The sequence below is a fragment of the Sturnus vulgaris genome, chromosome 4 (assembly GCF_052056855.1).
Source record: "Sturnus vulgaris isolate bStuVul1 chromosome 4, bStuVul1.hap1, whole genome shotgun sequence".
NCBI classification, from domain to species: Eukaryota; Metazoa; Chordata; class Aves; order Passeriformes; family Sturnidae; genus Sturnus; species Sturnus vulgaris.
The window spans coordinates 50,927,227-50,953,156 of NC_142246.1; the positions used below are offsets into that span (position 1 = coordinate 50,927,227).

At 39.7% G+C, this 25,930-nt stretch overlaps 2 protein-coding genes across 11 annotated transcripts in view; one reads left to right on the forward strand and one right to left on the reverse strand.

Annotated features, from left to right (window-relative positions):
• Nucleotides 1-5,670, forward strand: part of TSPAN5 (tetraspanin 5) — an 81,425-nt gene extending 75,755 nt beyond the window's left edge. Inside the window, exon 8 of the mRNA XM_014875254.2 lies at nucleotides 434-5,670. Within this exon, the coding sequence (XP_014730740.1) occupies nucleotides 434-499 (66 nt within the window). The 3' untranslated portion in view covers nucleotides 500-5,670. The remainder of the gene's footprint in view (nucleotides 1-433) is intronic.
• A 3,099-nt stretch (nucleotides 5,671-8,769) lies between these two features.
• RAP1GDS1 (Rap1 GTPase-GDP dissociation stimulator 1) overlaps nucleotides 8,770-25,930 on the reverse strand; it is a 90,242-nt gene continuing 73,081 nt past the window's right edge. For all 10 annotated transcript variants that reach the window (XM_088163920.1, XM_088163918.1, XM_088163922.1 and 7 more), the window contains 9 exons: nucleotides 24,209-24,334; nucleotides 21,523-21,666; nucleotides 21,130-21,261; nucleotides 20,590-20,724; nucleotides 18,893-19,018; nucleotides 17,778-17,917; nucleotides 14,818-14,944; nucleotides 13,484-13,612; nucleotides 8,770-9,437 (listed from right to left, as the gene is read on the reverse strand). In XM_088163920.1, the coding sequence (XP_088020046.1) occupies nucleotides 9,310-9,437; nucleotides 13,484-13,612; nucleotides 14,818-14,944; nucleotides 17,778-17,917; nucleotides 18,893-19,018; nucleotides 20,590-20,724; nucleotides 21,130-21,261; nucleotides 21,523-21,666; nucleotides 24,209-24,334 (1,187 nt within the window). In that variant the 3' untranslated portion in view covers nucleotides 8,770-9,309. The remainder of the gene's footprint in view (nucleotides 9,438-13,483; nucleotides 13,613-14,817; nucleotides 14,945-17,777; nucleotides 17,918-18,892; nucleotides 19,019-20,589; nucleotides 20,725-21,129; nucleotides 21,262-21,522; nucleotides 21,667-24,208; nucleotides 24,335-25,930) is intronic.

Below are 25,930 nucleotides of genomic sequence, written 5' to 3' on the forward strand. Positions count from 1 at the left end.
TAGCAGTGGGAACTAAATGTACGAGGCTTTCTTTGTGTTAAGGAATATTTAATTTTTATCTACAGGGATGCATTTTTTTCTTTTCATCTCTCAGCAGGTTGAAACTAACGCTCTGTTAGATAAAGCTTATGTAGAGACTTTCGAGCCTGTACAGACCTACTGTTTCCAGTGGTGCTTAAATGAGCAGCAGAGAGCCTTTAGGGTTGTTTTGAAACAAGACTAGAACTGTAAAGTAACTGGAACCTGGTGCCACCATAAAAGTACTGGGGTTCAGGAGTTCTGCAATATTCTTACTTCTTCCAACACTTACTGTTAATTTAATGTCTACCTCTATTGTTTCTTTCATATCTAAGTTCTGTATAAACCTAACGAGTTTGCCTGTGTAAAAAGAGTTGTCCAATGCTCCAAATGAATAAACTGTTGTCTCTTCCAGATATTTGGGATATGCTTAGCCCAGAATTTGGTTAGTGACATTGAGGCTGTCAGAGCCAGCTGGTAAAACTGCTGAAGTAACCACAAGACACTGGACAACTGAAACGCTCTGAAACCTCCAGTGTGTCATTCCGACACCAAGCTGTATGGACATGGGTGACAGGGAAACCTTCTCTCCCAAGTAGTCTCAACCCTAAGTTCCTGATATTGCAGTGAACTTGTGGTTTTTTGGGGTGGGGGAGAGAAGAGTGGGCTATTGAAAATCTGCTGCTCACTGACTTTTTTTTTTTTTCTTCTAAACCACCACTTTGAAAGCTGTTGAGCCGTGAATCTCTACTGTATTCTTGATTTTGAGTAACAAGTGGACACTTTTTAAAATTGGTGTATTCAGTGAGACAGAGGTGCATTGTTGTAGTCTGTGAATATGCTGTTTATTCTTCATGTCATGAGCTGTTTGATAGCTGCCAAATATTCCTGAGATGGTCTATCTCCTCACCACTCTGTAAAGGAACAATCTTCTTGTTTTCACAGCTAAACATAGCTACACGCCTAAACCCATGAAGCAGGAAGCAACTTTCTATGCATCTATTGTACTGTAAAAGAAACTGTTTTTAAAACAAGGGAAATTTTTTTTTATGCAAGCTTCCAATTATCTCCCTGTAGTACTTTGAGGTTGGAATCAGCAGAAGGGAGAATTGTTTAGTTTTGTCAAGATCTTTCTTCCTTCTCCTCCCTTGTATGAAGGGAAAGGAGTTTTATATTTAACAAACAAGGGTTGCTGCCATACCTTTGGATATCAGTCTCTTAAGGCGAGGATGGGATATAACTGTATAAATGTATGAAAGCAGTGTGGATGCTGGGTCCAAGTGAAGAATAATATTCAAAGAATGAATTATATATTAACTTTAAAAAATCAAAACGTATGTATCTGATATGGCAAAATCTTTTGTTTCTCTGAAATTTAGTGTAACCTAATTTATTTAGGGATCTCACTAATATTAATGCTTTGACATACTCATGTGAAGCTTGTTTCTTTGGTCTGTTCCTGGTTGGGGCTTTGGTCTTTATTTCTTTTTCTTTTCTTTAATTCATTTTACTTGCATGAGCTGTGGAATAAGAATCTGTGACACTCCAGTGCTTTAAATATGTGCATATGTTTTAATACAGTCTAATCCAAACTTATTTATTGATAAATGCATGTGATTATGGAAAGATCATATCCCATTCTCTTGGAAGTTGGAGAGAACAGTTTTTGCCAGAGTAAATACTTACCTCCAGTGAACGAATCAATGCTATGGAGAGGTATCTTCCTTTTTTACTCTAAAGGCAACAAAGAGCTTTCTTGAAGCAACAGTATAAAAGTCTTTAAATAGAAGTATTTCTTAGGATCGGCTAAGATAGACTCTTTTGATTTGGAAACAAGAAAGCAGAATGTGGAAAAAAGCACAAATAGTGGAAGAAGACTTAGATCAGGCTCCATCCAGCTTAGCACTTTTGATTTGTTCTTCTTCACTAATAATAGTGAACTTAAGACCTAACCATGGCTTGGGTAGTTTATTGCACTTTGTATAAATTTAGTGTGTTTTATTACCCTTCTCAATATCTCCATACTAGTCCTGAAAGCTGCTTTCGTCAGACAATGGCAAAGGGTGTGTAGCACTTTGTAAGAACATAACATCTTTCCGAGTTGAGTTTCCTAAAACAGGAGGTATATGGAGTAGAAGAGAGGAACACATTGCTTTCAAAGCTTCCTGGTCTGGGGGATAGATAGAAGGCGGATCTGATTACGTGTTAAGGCTCTTTCTGGTTCTGTGACTCTTAAACAAATGTATATATGTACCCTTACACATTTTGCCTTTCTGTGCTTTAGTTGGCCATGGTTTTTCTCTCCTCTGAAGGCTGGTGATGGGCACACTGGTGCTTCACAGATGCCTCAGACAGACCCGTTGTCCTCCCATCTTTGAGCATTACCTCATCCTCTTCTGGTTAACTCCCACTGACTGGCTCTGAATCAGGCAGCCTCCATATCCCTTGGTATCTGCTGTTTAAGGCCAGCCATGACTCAAGAGTATTTTTTAAAGCCTTGCAAAGCAATTATAATTCATTGTCCTTAATAAAGTTGGCTCCACCTCAGCACAGCGTTATGTTTTTCTTAGCCACTCCTCGACTTGAGGAATTACTGGTTCTTTCCCCCCAGAGGGACATAGCATTTTGCCTGATAGTGGCAGGACAGACAGATCACCAGCACCAGTCTTGCTGCGCTGAGACAGAATGGTGCAGGGAGGAATCAGGGAAGTGGGGTTGAGGAAATAACCTCTCCACCAAAGAGCCTTGACTGTGATCCTGGGCTTTGGTTTGGAGGGAAAACAAAAAGCCTAATTACAGAAACATTCCTTGTTGCCACTGATCTTGAATGCTGCTGTTGCTGCTCTGAGTTTCTAAAGATAGCTCCATTCTTCTACTTGAATCTCTGCAGTTGTACTGTATTGGCCTTCTGTCTTGTCACACTGTTCTCAGAGTTCCAGTCTGCTGGCTCTGCTGTTTGCAGTGTCTGTCAGACTAATAGGAGGGTAAATGCTCCAAGCTGAGCAATTCTTGCTCTCACAACTTGCACGTCTACACACAAATGTTCAACACTTCTGCTGAATCCCAGAATGACTTGACTGTTCTTACAAAAACCACTAAATAACTTGCTTTTCTAGAGCTCGTCTTTATTGCTGCAGATGTTGATCCTTCTTCCTCCCTCATTCCCAAGAGATACTTATTTACTCATTTTTGCATTGTTTGATGGATATGCACTGAATGTTTAGGATTAGCTGTCTATGTTACACATTTAAATCCCCATTATTTTTGTCTACAGATCAGGTAAGATGTCCTAGAAATGTCCCATCAATAGCTACTCAGCAGCATAGGTGTCCAGTTTGGAAAGCTTGTGGGAGGCCTTGGAAGTCAATGTATTATTGTCAGAGCCTGCCAAATACAAACAAACTTTCTTCCAGGAAACTTTGAGAAGTTCACGTGAGCTGCAACTAAAGCACAACTGCTGGCTATGTGGGCTCAGTGTCTAAAGCAATAAGATGTCGTAGGCGCTAGGACTCCATAGCAATTTTTAGCCTGCCTGGTGTGGTGGTGGGGTAGATGTGAATTCAGAGATCAGCATAATTAATGTGCACTAGTTGTTCAGAAGTTTGTTGTCAGCCTTACAGAGTGGGAAACAGCTTTGTTTGCTGGGTGATTCCTGTGGAGTAGTGGCATTGCTAATGAGGACTCTGGTAGCTCAGCAGCAGCACTGGCTTTAAAGCTATTTCCATATATCCCATTGAGCCCTGCCAGAGGGACATCACAGTCCTTGCTCGTCTGCTTTCTAAATACTCTCTGTATTCACAGGCCTTTCTGTTGTTTGGGTTTGGGGTTTTTTTGATTAATAGCCCGATGGACAAATGTTTGATTTATCTCTTTGTATCTATTTTGGTAGCAGTAGGACCTCTTTGCTTAAAATCTATAATTTTGATTGTGCCCCTTAGAATTTGAAGCTGTGGGGGTGCTTGCTCAAGTGTACTCTGTCCTGAAAGCCTTCTTCTCTCCCCTTTGAGAGAGATGCTTGTTGTAGTTCTGGTGTGTAAATAGTGTTTGAATTGTAAATAATAGCATGCAGATTAAATGATTCTTGCACATTACTGCTTTTCACCCTGAAAGTGTTTATTATGGAGAGGAAAGGTGTCCACCAGGAGAGTTTGCTTCTGAGTCCTGAGTGGTTGTCAGGGCTGTCCCTCGCCCTGATGGAGCAGCAAGAGCACCTCAGCTGCCTGCACTCGTGTGTCTGCCCAGTGGGTGGGTGATTGCACCTGAGGAAGGTGAAGCCCTGGCCAACCCTTTGGGCCCTGGTTAGTGGCAGGACCTCCCTTGCCTTTTCCCTTTGCTGATTGGTGTTAGAACAGCATTAGACTGTGAAGTGGAGAGTTGGTGGCAGCACCTCTTACCAGTTATGAGAAGTTGCCATCACTTGTGGCAGGACTAAACATGGTGCTATAAGAACTGTCCTGGACATCAATATGTGTTTTTACTACTTTAGAGATGCCCTTGTTAAAATTGGTCTTGGTCAATATGGTTGGTTACGAGAGAAACTGTTGTCTGAAGTTTTGATTCTGTTTCCCTTCTTGCTGTGTATGTCCTTTGGGTGCATTGAAATAGCAGTTCTGCAAATACCTAGGAAGGAGATTAGACCTCAAAAGGCATCAAGCACTGCTGAATGTTCCAGTTCCTCCCATTTTTGTTTTTTCTCTGAATCTTTTTCAGATACCTGTGAGAGGTGATGAAACTGTCTAAAACAAATTAAATAATACTACCTTGATCCATTAGTTACCAAATTTTGGCCCTTGAAAAAAAAGAAATCAAAAAAATCTGTCTCCCTTAACAGGCAGTACATGAAGAAGTGTTGTACTACTAGTGTGCACGAGGCGGCACTGCTAGCTGTCTTTTGTGTTTTGGCAATATAAGTGTGTTAATAAAAAGCTCCACCTGTATGTGTGTTCATGTTCATGCTGTGTACATAGTAGAGATGGACCTTGAGCTCTGGGGAGATTGGGATGTGGGTTTGTGACTCAGAGCCGTTTCTGATACGTATATTCCAGATTAGCTCCAGCTGAATCTTTCTCTCTGGTTCATCTGAAGATGTACAGCAAGGTGTCAATATTTACCCTTTGTGTATCATTCCTTTTTATACGAATGTATTCTCTTGTGTTCCTTTTTTATCAGTTGTAAAATTGATTGTAAAAGCCAACTACACTTACCGATTGAAAGTATTGCTATAACAGAACTGCATGCCCAGTAGAGTTTGACTTGAGCTTTAGTTTTCTGATTTCAGACTGGTTCCCTTCAATTTAGGAGAAAAGCATAGATCAGGTGCATAATATATTACTTGTCATCTTTAGCATTATACTGTGGTATTGTATCACATGCTGATCTCAATGGATGTAACTGGAGTCTACTTAGGAAGTTAATGCAACTTCCTGGTAATTCATTTTAAGCTATTGAAAATGGTCTTGGTCATGCTACTTGTGTTCCTGGGTTTTTGTTTTTTAATAGAGGCATTTTTTAGGAATGTTTTAATACACTTATGATGGACAATACAATAGTTTTAATAGTTGTGCAGTATTCTGTATTTACTTGAAGTAAATCATTTTATATGCAATTTGTTAGATAATTACAATTTTATAAATAAAATTGTGTGAAATATGATGTTGTGAATGTGTATGTACTCTTGATGTAGCACTTAATATTAACAATAGAAAGATACATTCATGGAAAGTTCCTCCAGGAAAAGATCCTTACCTCCTTTCTTCCAAACTAACAAGGGAAATAAATCCTCATCTCTCATATGAATGGTAGAATACTGTGTTCTAATTAAATCACAAAATATGCTTATGCTATCAGTGGCTGCCCTTAGGTGAATAATAAGCAGACATAAAAAACATCTCCACATGAAGATATCCCTTATTTGCTGTCATCTGTTGTTGAAGTCTCTGCCTAATGAACATGCTCTGCTTCTTTCCAATAGGTTGCTGATGTTCCTCAGGCTGCAGTGGCTGTGCTCTCTCTAGAATTATTCTGGTGACTTTGGTGTGTTCAGAAGTTGTTGGTTTGTAAGACTTAGACAAATTCCCACCTCCCTTTTCAAAAGTTTAATTAAGTGCAATGTGTCCTTAAACAGACGTAGTGAGAACTGGCTTACATTATTGTGCAGGTAAAAACGGGTAATGATGTCTTGAGCTACTTTGGATAGAGGAGGAAGCAGACCTTCTTTTTTAAAAAGTATTTCAGAACATTTAGGTTTTGTACACAAGATGGCACTGTGAATTTAGAATCATGTCTATATCCAGATTGAGGTCTAATGCCTTTTGCATATTTCAGGCATTCCACGTTTGTCTGTATGTATGGAAATGATTTGGCAAAATAAGCATCTAAACTCGGGACAGATTGACACACAAACACAGGAATGACCAAAAGTTAACAAAGAAGAAAAGCCAAGGGCATTGCCTAATAGATGTGACAGCCTTGGATAAGCATTTTCCTGATGGAAAGGGAGACTAGGAGTGGCTACCTGCCATCTGTCAAACTCTTAACAGACTTGTATGCTGATTCTTGAAGTTGAGGCTAGTTACCATTTTGAAACAAATGACCTTTTCCAGTGGGTGCTCTGGATGCAAGGCCAGTATTCTTGGGGTTTGTGCCTTACCCAGAGTGAAGCTTCTTGTAATAAGGACACTGAAATGTAAAAACACGTGGCTGTGTTCACTTTCCTGACAGTGAGAGCTGGGCCTTGCAAAGTTTGTACAGGTGCCGATGAGCGTGACACTGAGGGAGATGCTGTCTGCCTTGGGGTGTGGCCATAGGGATTGTTCTGGCTTGGCTGTGGTGGCATTAAGACAAAGAGAAGGCCCCATGTCTGGCATTGCTGTCATAGAAACAGCCTGAGCAGCAGACATCAAGCTTTGCTTAGATGTAATCTAGCTAGTAAACATCTAATTGAAGTTACTGTCAGTGGTTTCACTTCACTTGACTTCAGTCCAGTGAGTAGTGAAATGCATGTGATAGTAATGTCCTTAGATCCCATTTGTTTTTAAAGGTGCGTAGAGGATAACTATATAAAAGTGACCTGGAGGCTGCAGCATGCCTCGGGACAGCACAGCATTTGTGTGGCTAGACAGTCTCCTCAATTACCTTATTCTGTAACATACACCCATTTTTGCCCTTACGAGGGCTTTCCTTCCTAAGCTCAGCACAGATTTTATCTAGGAATGTAAGTCATTTGAGATTCCACCCAGGGAAACCACTGAAAGTAGGGTGCCACCAGTGGCCTGTGTTTATGCTTGTTGTGACAATGGTATTCCTGATATATATTTGGTCATGAGAAAGAGCTAATGCTTAACCACAGCTTGAGTCAGACAACTAAATGGGAATTCTGTCAACACCAGTTTGTGTGAGCACTTAACCAATGTGAAAAGGAATAGTCTCTTTCTAGAACTAGGCAAGGTGTTGATAACTGGCCTTTCAAATGTTATTTTGGGTTCTGTTTAAGTCAATAGAAAGAGTTTCTGTGCACGAGAAAACCTGGGCTTTTGAGGGCCTGTGAGCTATTACTGTAAACATGCTGCACTGCTGTTGCAGCAGTGCAGAGGTTCTCTGTTATTTGGAGCCTGATGTTACGAGCTCCTGGTCTGTGTTGACAGCTTGCACTCTGTCCGTGGCTCTATTGCACTAGTACAAGCAAATGCCTTTTTGAATGTGTTTTGTTGTTTTGGTTTTTTTGCTGTTGTGCAGTGTAGTATTGGAGGCTTTTTCTGCATGTTTCTGGCACTGGATTAAATGGATGTGGAATCTCTGCAGTGTGAAAATTCCTGTAGCATCTGCTGTGTTTTGGTATGCTCTGAGAGCTTGAGCTGACTATTGAAGGCAAGTTTCTTTTCATACCCAGCTTGTGTAAGCAATCTCTTTACCCTCATGACTGGCATCTTCCCACTGCAGTATCTGAGGGATCGGCAGTGGTGTCATGGAGCTTGGGAATTAATTTGTGAAGGTCAGAAGCAATGGTTTGCAATTACCTGGCATGGGATCTCATAAGTGCTTGGACTTTCGGTTTGCTGCCTCTGCTGGTAAGAAAAGGAACTTGAAACTTCTGAGGCTGGCACTTCACTGGGAATGCTGACTTCACTTAAAAATGTTATAAATCTTACGACCTTCATGCATGGTGGGCTTGATGAAGCTAGGCAATGGTATCACACAGTCCAAAATAACATCTGCTGACTTGCTGGAAAGCACTATCCCAACTGCCTCCTTGTTTTGCCCATGTGCTGTCTGCTGGTTTGCTCACTGGCATGTTATGGACCTACAAAAGAGCAGCTGTGAGATAAGATGCTCAGACTGGCAGTTTTCCATCTCCCTTACCTAAGAAAGGAGAAAAAGGAAGTCTCTTGCATCTTCCATTTCTCACTTGCTGGGCTTCTGTTGAAAAGCTGCTGCAAGATATTCCTTTAAAAATCTATCTATAGAACCCCCCCAGGAAACAAAGAAGCAAGCCCAGGAGCACTCATATGCACATGGCTTTACAGAATAAGGATTGTATCATGCATTGCTGCTAAAATGCATGATTGTTACGCCACACAGTGCCTCTGTGTGAGCACACACAGTGAAAGTGGTTGGAATAGCTTCCTTAGTATCTGCTCAGCTGAAAGGCAGTGATTGCGTTGGGCCAGAGCCAGGAACAAAAAGAACTCACCAGCGTGTGGTAGTGCAGTCATGGCTTCTGTGTGGCATTAGAAAAAAGGACAAACCACGGGGTAAAGTGAGAGCACTGAAATTTTTATTTGTTACCTCTAGGTACCACGAGTTTGACATTAATAGGCAAGACCAGTGAATGAGCAGCAGTACATTGCATTCAAACCTGAATCTCCAAAGCACCAAAAATTGAGCAAGATTTACTTCTTAATCCTATAGTCAGCACACTAGTCTGGACTTGCTGCATCTCGTATTGTCCCTAATTTAGTAGTACATTTTTATTCAGTTAGGGGGCATGAGGAAAGAGTCAATTGTGTAGTACCACTTCTACATCATCATAGGACTACAACATGCACATTCTACTACGTGGCCCAAGCAACAAGAATACAAGTAGAACAGTTATGGGTGGAGACAGGTTCATGTTAACACCACCTATGAATTTGTAGAAACCTTTTTGGACGGGTACCTACAGCAGTTCATCAATTTATGTGGGAACATTACACGCATGCACAAGTGATACAGTGGAAAACATAGCAGGAGCGGCAGCAGGACAGAGGACAAAGGTGAAATCTGTGATGGGAAGCACTGGGAACAAGACCTTCCTCAGCTCTCTACAGCAAGTCTCTGCTCTGTTAGCGAGGCCTGCTGGGCAACAGTTTTGTTCTCATGGCTGCGGAGTTTTGATATGACTTCTAGAAACGCCATGCTCTGCACTTCCTTTTGAAGAGGTTCTGGAAAAGGAAATATTAAAAGAAACAGTGCTTTGTATGAGACGGAAGAAAATGGTGAGAAACTTTTCTACTAAACCTTGTACACACAAGCATGCAGCTGTGAGTATGCGTAATCTGGTTATTGTTTATTTTTGGAATTGCTTTTGAAGATGGAGAAACAACTTTTCAGGGCCTCCAGCACATGAAAACTACATGGATTTCAGGTAATGATGAATGATGAAGCTGCTGCACAGCACTTAAGACTATCCAGCTGGATTGCCTTCCATAACCAATGTTTAAGAAGTATTTTTAAGTGAAAACATTTTTTTGGTTTATTCTTTAAACTAGCCTAAGTGAGCTGGCCGTGACAGGCTCATGGCATCGTTTGTGTGTGTCAACTCTTAGCGTTGTGTGGGAGTGTGGGATGGGTTCTTAATGGATGTGGCACCACCTGGTCACTGTTTGCTGTCCCTTTACAGCTCAGCTATGAAGTTAATGCAAACACAACATGCAGAGCATTGCCCATTGCTGTGCATATGGGTGCAGTGTTTATGTGCTACTCAAAACTAGGACACACTGTCTTATGATTCTGATCCTGGATTGCATATTACTTATTTTTTGTATTAATTAAGAGAGGTTGGGAGCAACTCATAAAATTAAGCAATTTGTAAGAAATTTGATGAGTTTTCTCAAAGCCCTGTACTCTGAATATCTCACAGTTTTGATCTAAAATGGTTGGTTTTGTTTCATGCCTCTGTAGTGAAATCCCACTCAGCAACAAATACGAATAATTTTGCTTTCCACATGTTGCTGGGGCCTAATCTCTGAATTTCCCAGGAGAATACTCAACCACCTGTTTCAGATAGCTAAGCTTTATGCTGTGCTATTTACTTTTTTTTTTTTTAAAGCAAGCTTTGGCATTTGTTCCCATCTCTACCTACGAAAGTTCTCTTTCTTATTTCTTATTTTTAGTTCTCATGCAGTTTAACCTCTATCATGTAAGAGCTGGAACCTCTCATGCTGCTGTGCACCTGAACGTGTATGTACAGACTGATGTTAGTGAAGCTGTTGGGGTGTTCATGCTATGTGTGCACTTCCTGCTTTCTCCTGAGGTATCAACATGTTTAAGCAGGCACTTCACTATGCTTTACCATGGCTGGTAACATCCAGTTTCATGGAGGCTCTTGCCTACAGAAGACTGTGCTAACTAAGAATGCTCTGCTTTGGATGATTCTTCCATTTTCCATTGTCCTAATTTTTCTTTCCCTATCCATTCATGCAGTTGCAAATGAACTTTCAGATGGAAAGAATCCCATAAAAATAAGTATCTGTTAACCGCTTAACACCACTTGAAGTTCAGCAAACACAAATGCAGAGTTCTTCACTGGGGAAGAATAACTCCAGGCACCAGCACAGGCTAGGGGCTGACCTGCTGGAAGCAGTTCTGTGGAGAAGGACTTGGGTGTCCTAGTAGACGAAAAGCTGTCCATGAGCCAGCAGTGTCTCTGTGGCCAAGAAGGCCATTGGTATCCTGGGGTGCATTAGGAAGAACATGGACAGCAGGTAAAGAGACTCTCTGCTCAGTCCTGATAAAGCAACATCTGGAGTGCTTTTGTCCAGTTCTGGGCTCCTCAGGACAAGAAAGACATGGAGTTCCTGGAGTGCATCTAGTGGAGGGCAGCAAAGATGATTAAGAGACTGGAGCATCTCTCAGAAGGAAAGGCTGAGGGAGCTGGGCCTGTTCAGCCTTGACAAGAGATGACAGAGAAGGAAACTCATCAATGTCTGTGAGTATCTGAAGGGAGGGTGTGAAGAGGACAGAAACCAGGCTCTGCTCAGTGATGCCAAGCAACAGGACAAGAGGCAACAGGCAGAAGCTGATGCACAGGAAGTTCCACCTGAACATGAGGAAGAACTTTACTGTACAGGTGACTGAACACTAGAACAGATTGCCCAGAGAGGTTCTGGAGTCTCCCTCACTGGAACTTTCTAGATGCAATCCTGTGCCATGTGCTCTAGGATGGCTCTGCTTGAGCAGGGAGGTTGGACCACTGTGGTCCCTTCCAACTCGACCCATTCTGTGATTCTGTGAACACACAGATGTTGACAACTTCAAGTTAAATGTGATGACAGATACCCCATAACAAAGCATAATAACAGCAGTCACTGGAGAATTAAACTAAACCAATAATTAAACCAGTGGAACTGTTTCTAGTCTTTATTGAACTATACTGGGGTCAGTTACTTTAAAAATAACTACATAGGTCTGTTCACAGTAAAATAAGGAAATGTGGCTCATTATGTGGAGACAGTAATGAAAACAGTTTAGAGGCAACAGAACTCTAAGAGGTGTACTTTAGTATTTTCCCATGTAAAGAACAATCAGCTCCTTGATCCTCCTCTCCTTGGTTAAAATAGTAACCCCCCCCAAACTTAGAAATTAATACCAGCGTTGCTCAGTTGTTATTCTTGTGTTCTTACTGATTTTACACAGGTCTGTTCAGCAGGAATCAGGGTCAAATGCTGGGCCTTAACTTCACAACTGCATAATACAGTGATATGCTGTTCTCTGTTCTCTGGAACAGGGTAAGGAGCCTTATGCCTTAGGCAAAGCTTAAGAGTGCACTGCAGACTGAACTCTGCTACTTGAATAACCCTAAAATACCCCCCATAAGATAAGACTAGTTCGTACTCTGGTGTACAAGAGAGAGAAGTCTTTGACTTTAAATACCTCTGTCAGTCTTGGAGATGACAAGATTCAGGAAGGGAAATGAGCCAGATCTTCTGAAGATGATTATTTCAGTTGGAAGCAGTGGAAATCAAGATCAAGACAAGTGAGGCTGACTGAACCTTTGGCAAAACGCTTCTGCTCTAAAATGCATGGATAGTCCCAAGTATGGCATGGCTCAAAAAGGTTGTGAGTGTAACAACTAAGTTTACATTTCTTAATATTGAAGTGAGTGCTTACTGAGAGCTGAGGCTTGAGCACAATCTTTGCACACTGAGATGTGTATACTCTCTAAAATCAAATATTTGTTCCTATAAGATGGCAGGAATAAAACATTCACTTGCATGGATGTATAGGTCTCCAAAATTACACTTGTAGTAGGCATGGTGAACTCTGTTTAATTAAAAAAACATCTTTGTTTACAGACACAGCACACATTTAACTGTGATAACTTTTAATCTAACAATTGAATTGCCATAAACTAATCTCTAGAGAACCTTCATATGTTTCACACTTGGCAAGTTGTGCAGACAGGCTCTGACTTTCCACCTTTCTGTAATTCCAGTTCTTTGTCATCTTAGTTGTCTGTAAATTTCTAAACCCTTATGGAATGAAATTTGTTCTCCCTCCACAGATTCAATCTTTCATAAAGAACTGAATGAAAGAAATGTAGCAACTTTTTGAAATCTTGAATGAAATTTCCCCATAACACCTTGCTCTCTTTTCTTTTGTGGTTTGTTTGCCCGCACAGGTGGGAAGTTGCAATATGAAACCACAGCCTGCTCCAACAACCTGTAAACAGCCTGACCTTTAGCAGAGGGTGAGCTCAGAGATGAGAGTTTACAGTGTCCAGCACTGATGTGTGTTAGTGCACGTTGTGCCTGGTGAGCTGAGCATGTGAGGGCTGTTGAGGGAAGGAGTCTTCTTAGAGACATAAGTGTAAAGATCCTTCCTAAATCACCATCACCTATCAATTACAGGGAACTTGCAGCTAGAAATGAAAATAAAGATCTTGTGATCTGCATATTTGCAAAGACGACTTGGTATTGTACAGTTTTAAATGCTTTTCATTTATTTCCTGTCAAAGTTTGAGCTAGCTGCATCCTATAGAAGCCAGGGTCAAGGTTCTGCAGTTAATATCCAAAACTGAGTTAACAGCTTCATCCTTGACACTACAGATAGACACTGTAGAGTCATAGTAAACTGAACCTCTGTGTCCATATCCATTGTGAACAAACAACCAGTCACAGTGTGTTTGCATATGCTCTTGTGTTCAGCTGTAGGAGAGAACTACATTGCATACATAAATCCTGGGAAACAGCCTTTCCTGAATACTCACCAGATCCTATAAGAGCACAGATCAGTACCATGGAGTTATATTTTATTTCTGGAGCACTCCTGTCGTCTGAGAGCAGTCTGTGTAGAATCTGAACAAGCTGAGCATTTTCAAGATCCTTTTCAGCAGTGACTGAAATACAAGTGAAAATTTTTAAGTCTGTAAGTGCCACTTGCTTTGACGCTTCCATGTGTTACCCCTTTACTGAAACATGATCTCTCACCAGAGTGAAAGTGAGGCTGGGGTACATAACTCAATGGTATAAAACTCAAGCACATATTTGATGGTATGATGACAAGAATCACAGCTCTTGCTATAAACATGTGAAGTTGTCTAAGTGCTTGAAAGGACAGTCACAGAGTTTAAAGATGAAATCCAGTCTTAATGTGCAGTAAACGGATGGAAAAGCCATGAGGCTTTCTAGCCATTTAGGCCAACCTGGAATATTTCAGCTTTCAAGACTTCCACTGCCTGAATTTGCTTTAGGAAATTCTGTCTGGGTAAATACAGATTGCGTAGTTCTTGATTCCATGGTAGAGGGAGCTCAGGGTCCATTATAAAGCCTGTGGAAAACTTTTAAAGATCTCCATTTGAGTTACTGCCTCTGTAGCTTTCTAAGATACATGTATTGAATTCGGACTCAACCTTTAAATGCCTGAAGACAAGACAAAGAGATGATTCATGTGAATAGGAACATCTTTCCTTTTATTGAAAACAATTCCTTGATGTATTGGCAATGATTAGAAAGTTGAACAGAGCATTCCTGTAGTACACAATGGCAAGAGATGAAATCAAGGACAAAAATATATAAGGTTGTGTAGTTCCTTAGTTAAGAAGTAAGCAAATACAATAAACAAAATCTCTGAACATTTACTTTCTTGCTTAAGAAGCTGAGGTACTACAAACGCAGGTCAAGACATGTCATCATGTCTGCCTTCATATGGCAATTCTTACACTTATTTCTGGGTAATTTAATGAAGACATGTTGGGACATTAAGCACCTCTAAAAGCAGATCACCATTCCTGTGTAGGAATGTGGTCAGATCATATAGTCTCTAGTGTGTTCGTTTTGTGGGTTTTACCCCAAATCTGAAAGTTAAGCTGCAGGGCCTTTCTAGATCACACCACACACCATGGAGAGCAGATCCCATATAACCAGCACTCTCTCAGCAGTTTCCTGCATAACATGATGGCTTGCCTGTGTCTGCATGAACTACCACAGAAATACTGGAAGTCAGGTGGAAGGAGGAGGCTAGTCTGCATACTCTCCATTTCCCTCGATGGCTTGGGCACAGACTGGAAAGGAAACAGGTGGAGTGAACTGCTGGGATACTCACCTAACTCTAGAGCCGCTATCAATGCCAGTGCAACGAGAGCTTCGTTTTGCATTATTACGTGTTCGCTGGTCGCCATGGTTACTAAATGCTTGATGCCACCACTCTGTACAATAGTCCTAATTACATCCTAAAATAAACAGCACAGAGATGAAAAACTTCTGCATTGCATACAAACTGTGTTGAATAAGGGAACTGTCAGAGGTGCTCTGTTATCTGTGGGTAAGGGTACTCATTGGCTTTATGCACATCATTAATGTACACACGGCAGGGCTAGGTATGATCTCTTACTGCTCTGCAAGTGTAAGGTACAGGCGTTAAACCAAGGCAGGTAACCCTGTAACTAAGTTAAGACACACATAATGAACTCTTTTCCAGGTTATATGGTGTAACTCAAGTTCTCATGCTGTGCCATCAATCATCAAATAATCAGGGGTTCAAAGTACCCAACAAAATATATACTTAGGGTAAGGAAACACAAACATAATAAAGTTCTATTCATATCTCTCCACAAATTTTCAGAGTTTCTTGAAAATATTCAGAGAGGTGAGATCACAAACCTTACTATGTAACAGAAATGGTGTACTTGAAAAGCTGTTTACACATGGACAGGAAAACAAGCAGTGGTCTCTTATTATGGAATTTTTCTTCAAATACAAAGCAGGTAAGGAAAAGGGAGATATGGGACACCAATGTGTTGGTTTCTGTTCTAAACCCAGCTGTTAAAATGAACTGTTGTGCACTACTGCTGCCCACTATCTAGGAACTTATAATGTCATTTAATGGACTTAAATGTATCTAAAGCAGATAAAAAATATACAGCTGAGATTCTGTTTTCAGGTCCAAAATTTCATCCAACTTACGCCACAAGAGATAAAGATTTTTGGTCTCCACAGGTATTTGTTAGGTATAATTTCAAAAGTGGTTCTGCATCTCATGTTTTCATCATCTTATAGCCCAAAAATACTTGCGAAATGTTTGCCTGAAAAATCAGGTAACTTGGCATGCTGAAAGGAAACTGTTCAAGGAAATACGGAGTGGGTCTTATTATTTTTTATTTGTCCTATGAGTGCACAAAGGTTTGAAGTAGCATTTATTTCTTTAAACAACAGTATGACTTAAATTTTTCTTCTATATCTTAAATTTCCGTTTAAAACACTATCCCCCTTTCTTACACCAGCCATAAGCCAAAATCAATAAACTGACATATATGTTGAGAATTAATTATTTTTTTAGTCTTTGCACAGGCTTTGCAGTGGTGTTGTTTATGCAAGGAACAGACACTAATAATCATAATCCTTGAAAACTAAAGTATTTTTAGATAATCATACTGAAGATACTAGCAGTCCAAATTATAGCCTAATGACCCAAGACTATCACATTTAAAGCCTTTTTTTCTTCCTAAATGACATAATGTCTGCAAGCATTTAAGTATTTTTATATTTTTCTTGAAATTATGTATTTTATTATTTGTGGTTTTCTGCTGGAACTCCAAAGTAGTTTTCAGACTGAGACAATCTGGGAACTGCTACCTTCTATTTGAATTGGTGTGGAATTTTGGCTATATAAGTCTTAGGAACCAATCAGCATCTTTGACATCAAAATGTTTTATATTGTAGGTGAACATCACCCTTTAAAAGGCAGTACCAAACAGATGACAGCCATCAGGTTTGGTGCTAGTGTGGCTGAAATCACAGGTACCTACTCCAGTTTTTTAGAATGACTAAAACTGACTGTTGCCTTTGTAAATATTACTCCAAAGCATTTAAAATTAAAAGCCGAATTCAAACCTGATATTCTTAAGAGCCATACAGCTGTACTCACATTCAAACCTAGAGGGCAGCAAAAGCTTAAAAAAACCCTACCCTCTCAGCTGTTATCATCTTCATGTCAAATTTCTTCTGTGACTACATGCACCCCACAAAAATTAATTCACCTGTGATAATGCTGTTAATTTCTGCCTCAATATCTATTTGATTTCATCAGTAGTATCTCCATATTTAGAACTGAATTCTGTTGTCCTACAGAGGATATTTATTAAGTCTCACATCTGTGGTGGTGTTTGCCATCCATGCTTGCCTGTTGGGGACTGTGGGGAGGGGGCCAGAAAAAGTGAAAAACAGAAAAATGAACCCTGATCAGTTTTAGAGGCTGAACATAAAATGGATAATTGGTATAGACAGAAACAGTGATGTTAGAAATCAGCAAAGATTTAAATCCCTGTAAGGCCTGTTGATTTGTTTTTGGAGACAATCAGTACACATCAGGCCCCTACTATATTTTTCATTTCATAAATGCCATGGATGAATGAAGAGGTCACTGTTACAGTTTGATCTCTCCAATTCACACCTTCTATTTAAGCTCAGTAATGCAGCCAGTGTTCCTACCAGTGAACATACTAAAGGAAGTCTGAGCCTGAAATAGCCTGTCTCCAGAGGAGATGTGTTTGTCCTTTATAAGGCTGCTTTGTCTAATAATCAGCTGAACAAGAATGGTGGGCTTGGACTGCTTAGGTAAAGATATTTGATTGATATGATGGGAAGGGCAGATTATTTTTTCCTAATGTTATACCTTTTGCCATAGATAAGCAAGCTTTTGTTAGAATTTGGAATAAATTATAATTCCTAATGATCAATCAGAATTTTAAAACTCTGAAATATGCTGTGTGAGGAGTAGGGAGACAGACTATTTCTGGATCTCAGTTTTATACAAATATATGTAATAAGATCCTAACAACTGAGTTCACTGATTCTTCATATATAGCATCATTAATACATAGAGAATACATCATGCTGAATACATTAAAAATAAAAATGAGTCAAGGCTTGGGCAGAGGAGATGTAACACATGAATACCCAAGCTGGCTTGCTAGAAGGACTGTAAGCTAGAGGGTTGGTTGCCAACAGCAAGTGCACAGGTAAGTCTTAGTTCTGACAAGCTGACCTTTTTCGCCACTAACTTACTTTTGATTTGCTGTGTCGTATAAGTGCAGAAAGTAGTCTGTTGGACTCTCCCATCACACCTGCATGATCCTTTGCTTCACACCACTCCACCAAGCGTTCCACCAGTTTTACGTTTTTGCCCAGCTGTTCAGCTGCTTCTGCTACATGATGCCGGAGCCAACAACACAACAAAAAGGTTATCACTTTTTTTAAGCAAGTGCTAGAAAAACAAGCTGGAAGTTACTAACTTGGAGGAGTTAGAAGAACTTCACTAGCCTGCCCTACCAGTGGGAAAAGTCTAGGTTGCATTGAAGCAAGTAAAGCCAGTCAAATGAAAATAAAAAAATCCAGAAAAACATTCATTATCCAGTTTATGATACAACTTATCAGCCCAGCTAATGAAGCTTGTGCACTGATTAAGAGCAGAGAAAATACAGGTGATATCACAGCCTCAACTGAGCTGTGAGCCAGCTCAGAATTAAAATCCAGAAGGGACTGCTACTAGAAGGGAGTGTGGTCATTTAGATCAGGTTTGATAGACTGTAAGTCACATAAGTTTCTTCAAAAAAATTCTATTTCACATCCAATAGCTTTGCTAGAACTAGAATGGATCTTTTGAAAAAATCTGTAGGACTGAGTCAAAAATAAATACACAGCTAATTTATCTCATGAACTGGTTTTTAGTAGACTTCTTATTTTTATAAATCCTCCTCCTGGGAACAAGTAAACTAAAAAGGTGGTTTTTCTTTTTGGAATTTCAGTCAATCAATTAAAAGAGTATTATCCTGTTCCAAGGACCGAAGTATACACAGGGAATACAGTAAGTGAACAACGAAACAGGAGTGGTAGCTCAAAACACTTAACACCTCAATACACACTTGTAATGTGACAGTATAAAGAAGTTCTAAAGTAAATAAGCATTCGACACCTATTTGGAAGGTCCCTGGTAGTCAGTTTAGGAGTTCTGAAAAGAAATCAATCCATATTCCTCTCCTTTTGCATATGTATTAGATTTATTCCATGACTTCAGGAATGAAATTTAGAAAAACTCTGCTTCTCTCTTTTAAGAATCTTGGCAGTATATCACAGACTGAACCAAAGAGAATCACTTAACATAGAGAACAGTTTATTTTTACCTTGTGCATCTATTAACATTCTTAATGTTCCCAGCAGCTTAAACTGAACGGGGGGCATCTCCGATCTGAGAAATTTCAATACAGCTTCTGCAACACCAGCTGATAGCATCTTAGCCTTATTTACAACTGCATGAATAAAGAACAGGGATTGATATCAAAAACTTTTCTGGAAGATGCAGTTTATTTCAGAGCTGATCTTGAAGCAAATTTGCAGATGTGGTTTGAAAAAGAGGTTGTGAGCATAGACTTCAGAAACAGAGTGAGCTGGTGATGCTGTGTTGTGGAAAAATGTCACGGTTCCTGTGAAATTACATGCTTTCTCCTGCATGCAAATCTAACTTTCTGTGTTCAGCCGGAGCACCACCTAAGGGGTAGACTCCTCCCTTTGGTATAGGAAAGGCATCTTCCACAAAATGCATCAGGCAAAAGCCCAGGCCAATACTTGCAGCCCCAAATATGAAGAAACTTCTCTGAGTCCCAACCACACTCTTCTATTTCTCACAGACAAAGGAACTAAAGCATCTAATTAACAGAATAACTTCTTACCCAGTTCCAATACTTCTTACAAACAACACTGTGGCCTGACATGTCTATAGTCTTATGTTGCCTTCTTCCCCTCTCCAGCCTCTCTTTCATCCTTTCCACTAGTCTATGTTCTCCACTTTCACAGAGATCTCTGAAATGCATTTAAGGTGCAAACCTTGCCCAGTAGTGTACTTGGAAAAAAAGTACTTATTAGGTATTTGAAATAGTTTTGACACAGAAGCTCATCACTGAGGTCAGTTATTACTTGCTCATTTCTTTCTAAGAATGTACAGGGATGGTTATGTAAGTCTCTGGCAGACACTCTTCAGCATAGGCCACAGGGAAGCTGAATGCTCGAAGTGAAAAGAATGACTCACCTGAGAGAGGTAAGCAAATGGAATACTGCTAAATCTCAGTGGGTCTAGTTATGTATGCATGATCATTTCTAACAGTTATGATTTGTCAAAACTGAAAGTAGTAAAATAAGGTTAAATGGATAAAAGACTTATTTTTGGCTTGGCACAAGTAACCATATACAAACGTTACAGATTTGCTTTGTTGTTTTGTGCACTACCTTTATGCTTGAGTAATCAAAACTCATACAAATTAAGTTACTAAAAATGACAAATAAGCATTCAGCTTACTGCCAACAAACAGTACTAATTGCAATAGGCCAGTTGCAATTGCAATAGGCTAGTCTGTCAGTCTAGCTCCAACTCTAATTCGGCAATTTTCAAAGTCTTAAGTAAGATGCAATGTTTTAACAAAGTGGGCACTGTTCTTTGGTTGGGACCTTCAGCTGTGAGACAGATTGCAAATGAACAAGCAAAAAGAAAAACAAATATGCCGTGCTCTGGACAAAAAGAGTTGAGAAATTATATTCAAGGCCTCCTCAGCTCCTTGCCAATTAGAAGGCTGCCCTTTCTTTGGTGGGGGATACTGTGGGATCAAAGTGGTAAAGGACAGTTACTATGCCTGTGATGTATTCAGAACTGCTTGTCTCAACTGCTGTGCAACAGACACAAAAGCGGTGATGGGCCAGAATGAAAAGCTGCAGTCTGACCTGCAGAGGCAGGAGTGTCAGTCAGAGCTCCCACCCACATTCCCTGGGGGGTACAGTGGGAGAACAGAATTTCACGTTCGGATAGTTAGCAATGCAAAGAAAGGCTTACCAGGAATAGCCAGGTTTCTGAGAGCACTCAGTGCAGCGTGCTGCACAGTTACGTTTCCATCCTCCACATGTCTGTCTAGCAGATCCATCAGCTTTTGAACTATGCCATTATCCACCATATGGATGCAGTTTCCGTCTGTGCAAGATGTAACAAGTCACTTGTGAAGGGAAGATTATTACTAAGATTTTTACAATAGCTTCTTATGAATAGAAGGGTTATTTCCTTGCTCCTTTTTAGATTTTATTGTTGAGAATTTGACCACTATCATCTGTGAGAATTGCAGTGCTCATGACAAACTTACAAGAGTGATAGAAGAAATACTGAAGAAGGCAGAAATCCCCTATACCTCACTACAAATGAGAATAATATTTTAAAAGTGAGCTTAATGCTTTTGAGGATTGTAAAGTTTAAAACTAGTGATGTTGCTGTGTAACTCAACAGCAGCTTTACTGCAACACAGTTCTTTTTTGTAGCTGTACAGACAGAGCATGATAGAAGGACACACATAAATTTACATGAGCTATTATGGCATGTTCTTACCATTTCTGGCAAAATTTGCAATAGCCAGTGCTCCTGCAAGCTGTAGCTGATGACTATTGGAAGGAATCCATGAAAGTACTCTTTGGAACACACTGCCTTTTCCTCCTTCAAATAACTTTTGCATGGATTCATCTGGGGTAAAAAGCATAGAGTCAGCAAACCAAAGTGTTTGTTAGGGAAACTTCTTTTTGTATTTGTGAAGCTCTGCTGCTTCCACTACAATTAATCTAGTCCGGCAATGAGGAACAGAATCTGACCTGTTAAATGTTTGCCTGCTGGATAGCAGGTCATCTAGATTATTTAGAAAATTAACAAAAAGTGAAATTCAGCAGCCAAACAGTGTTACAAGTATATGCTGTTGGTCTAAGGAACACAGTGACAGCCCATACTTACCTCCAAGCAATAACAGCACCATAAGATCAGAAGCTGTTTTAAGCTCTGCAATATCATCCTCTTTGTCACTGTCCACAGTCTTCTGGACAATCTCAAGTAAGCACTCCACCAAACCTGCTTCAACCAGCTGCAGTTTAATAACATCTGGAAAATAGCATGGATAATAGGAGTCAGAATCAGGATTTTAAATGCATCTATCATACACACACATACAAGACAGACTGTAAGAAACAGTGATGTCAGTGTTTTCACTGACAACTTGTGTACATAAAACTGCAACTTCTTTATTATTTGTCTAACAGGCTCTCCCTGGCTCTGGACTGCCTTTAGAGCACAGTCATAAGCTGAAAGTGTATGGAGCTCTTCACTTCTAAAAATGAGGGTATTTCTCTACAGCAAACTTCTGGTACTTCAGTCATGGCACAACAGACTCCTAAGGACTGTGCTGTGTTCACGCTTTCCAAAGACTGACAGTGTATGTGCCATTCGTTGAAAGGGCTGCAGGACGAGTGCAGAAAGGCCAAATCCAAAAGGTTGGGTTGGCAGAGAAGTTTGTTCTGGAAACCGATGAGGCAAACTCATCTCTTAGTTGTCATTCCAAACAAGGCTTGAGAAGGTAATAAGTACTTTTTTTCAGGTGACATAGAATCTGGGAACAATACTTTTTCTCGTTTCTAAAATTACAAAATATTTAACAGATATTTCCCTTAGAATCTCCTTTACATGCATAAACTCCTTTTCTGTTAAGAGGGAATGTCAGACTGTCATGCTATGTTAGGTCTTTTCATACACAGAAGTGATTCTGGTAGTTTTTGCATGCTGATTTTGAAAAATAGTCACTAAACTCTGCAGAAATGTGCAAAAGAAGTGGATTTCTCTCGGCTTTCTAGATGAAATGGTATTTTAACAAAAAGGTGTTTAACCCAAGTTAAAATATTTTTAGGCCAGGGCTTTGGAAATTTTTTTTCATGCAGTTTACAAGCAACACTTGGGAGAGGAAATGTGTTCTACCTCTGGTGAAGGATGTGTCTGACTCTCAGTTTCCTGGTGTCACTAGGCTTTTTGCCTCAGTGAAATTCATTGTTCCTCTACGAGCAGCTGACCTTCTCATGAACTTTGTAAGGAAATGCAAAATCTCCAGTTGGGATTTTTTTTTTTAAATAGGCACTTTTGCACTGAGGTGCTTTAAAGATAGAGAATTCCCTTAGCTATAAAATACTGGGTTGCAGATGTTCTGAGATTTGAAATTGAAATTTCTACAACAGCATGCCTAATCAACACGTAAATTAGAAAAAAGCTTGAAATACTCCAACCACTAAAATCCAGACTGCAAATACTTAATAGAAATATTTTTCCCTTCTGACCTATTGCTAATTATCTACAATCAAAAGCACCTAAACAGTACCAGCAAAGTGAACTCATTTAAGTGTGCCTTGAATCTACAGTGGAAATGTTTTTCTGACTACCTCTGAACATCTGAGCATCTGAGTTGGGGTCAGCAGCAGTGAATTTTTCAAATGTTATTGTAACTAAGGAACATACTCTAAGAAAAGTTAAGCATTTGAACTGACATATGTCAAATACACAAAAAGTTCAACCCTGTTTTGTCAGTCTCTGAGGATGGAATTATCTTAGAGCAACCTGTAAATTATTATGTAATAAATTATGTATTTGGGGAAAAATGTGCATTTTTAGTACTGAAAAAAGGAATCGCTTTCCATGCCACTTAAAATAAAAGACAAAATAACTTTTTAAATTGAAGTAAAAGTTTATCCCAACTTATACTTTGTAAAACAGATGCACACAGAGTGTGTATGCACAACAGAGTAGAATGAAACATAAATCTGAGTTTGCAGTTCTATCTAACAATCTATTCAATTAAAAAAAGCTTTAATGCTGAGATGGTTAAAACAAGGTTAGAGAGCCATCAAATACTGTGATGTCTTCCCTACACAGAACTGCTTCCCATATCAGTCCAGCTCCACCTGTTAACTCATTTCTTCATTTCCATTAAGGACAGATGATACATTGTACAAGCCACCTTGTCTGATCCTTTGTTTCTCTGGGAGGAACATCCCAGAGGGGTGATCAGGGCTGCACATCAATTCCTGCTGTGGCTTGAGCAGTGATTCAAACTCCCAGGGGCTGCCTGGGGCTATGTAAGATACGCCACCAAACACTCAAATTAAATTCATATGATCTCTCAATGAACAGTAAGGGCAGAGTGTCCAGCCCTTAGGTCTGCAATTGACATGTCCCTGGCAAAAATAATGTTACAGGAAATGGAACTGCCAGTGGCTCTGTGATTCCAAGAAATGATGTCTTGGTGCTCCAATGGTCGGTGAACACTTGAGCCACTGTTTGCAGACAAATGTTGTGAAGCTCTCTAAAAAGCAGCTTTTGATATTCCCACTGTGTGCATAGGGCAATAAAAGATAACATATTTGTATACAGAGTGAATCAGCGATGGAATTATCATCAGCAATGTGCTGGCTCTTGTCATATGCTCAACAATTAAGACCTATTCACTTTTCATGAAACTACAATTACAAGGGTCAGCCATGGTGGCTTCAGAACGAGGCAGCCCATTACTCTGCATTTAGTGCCTGAAAAAGATACGGATATACTCAAATAAAAAATACACATAAAAGAATGAGTAAAAGAGTAAAGAAAAAAAAAATCTCACCGTTTTCTGCTAGGGGTGCCAAAACTTCAAAAATCATCTCTTTTTTATCATGCTCTATTTGCTTCTTGAACAGTTTCACAAGCTCTTCAGCAATGTTTGTGTAGGCAAACTGCTCCTTACTTGACTCTGTGAAGCAAAAGGAGAAATTCAGTATAAAGTAACCAAACCACATCAAAAGGTAGAACTACTTTTTCTCTTTGTTACCAGGTTTATTCAGTGGGATGATTAACTGCTCTTCGCAGACAAGAGCAATAGACTCATGCTTGTCACAAAATGAAAAGATAAATGTCTAAAACTTTAAATGTACTTATCTAAATTTGTTATGGTTAAGGCTGTTAAAGATATATAAATATATGATTCAAGGCTGTCGGTCTGGTTTTGCCCAACAAAATGTAAGGTAGCTATAGAAACATTTATAGTACAAAAATAAGTCTTTTATTTCCCTCATCTTAACAGAAAGAAGAGCAGGTTATGTACTGAATTTTCTATGGGAGAGATGAAAATTTGCACTGAATGCTTTAATATTTACTTGGTTTCATGATGGTGACATTTTTTTTGAAATCTGTGTGTGGCTGTTGCTGGGCCATCTCATACTGCACAGATACAGCGTAAAGTAGTTTTACAGATGGGTGAGATTCCTACCATATTAGCCAGCAAATCTTCAAATGTACATTCAACAAAAGCATTTCTTATTCCATTGCCTGTATCATATTCCTCCTCACTGGCAGTATTACAAAGGATGCAGGTGGTAGGGCTGGTATTCTGCATTCTCCAGTTGCCACCTCCTGAGGGCCATCTGTACTTAGAAAACCTTCCAGCACCTTTGCTATTGCTCTGGCAGATGCTTCGGATTACTTTACTGTAGAATTGACCCCAAGGACTTGGGAAAAGAATGAACTGCAGTCCTAGACACTTTGGTGCACATCTCATTGTTTTCTCTCACTATGCATGGTTGCATAGTATATGCTATGTGGATTTATGATCTTTCTAGTATTTTACCAGATCCATCACTGTTTTGTGCCCTGTTTTGACACAGAGTAAGTCAATAAATGCTTTTCAGGGGGTCTGCAATGCTGTTGTCTCATAAGTGCTGAAAAATGACAAATCTCACAAAAAAAATTCCCTGAAGTTACAAGGCAAAAATAAAATATTACATTCACAATGTGATTGACTATTGCTTAAGGGAGAATAAAGTATTAAAAAGTAAATTAATTTTGGCCAGTCTTAAAGAACGAGCACCTTTTCAGTGTGTATGAACTGGAAGGGAAGCAGTTGCTACAAAGTTTCTTTCCCATGGTTCTCATTACTCAACAAGACAGAGCTGGACCTTTCCAAAGAGGGAAAGGAAATTCTCAGTGAGTTCTCAGTGAGGCTAACATTTATTGTATTTAATGTCATTGTGGTTTTGGTTGCATTTAAGCACTAGAACTTTCAGTGCTAGTCAACTCTTACCCTTTCTTCTGTGCAGACACAGTACATAGTGCCCATCTTGAAGACCTCTGATTTGTTAATTTCTTTAGTGCTACCTTGATGGCTTTTTCTGTTGTTGATTTGTTAAGAATTGTCTGCTGTAAATAAATGTATTATGTGTATGATTAGACTAAACTAGGCAACATGATACTTTCTCTGGCCTTGAAATCTATGAACTCAGGCCACCAAATACTACAAACTCAAGAGATATATTTTTCATATTTTGAACTGCTGAATGTTCTTAGATAATAT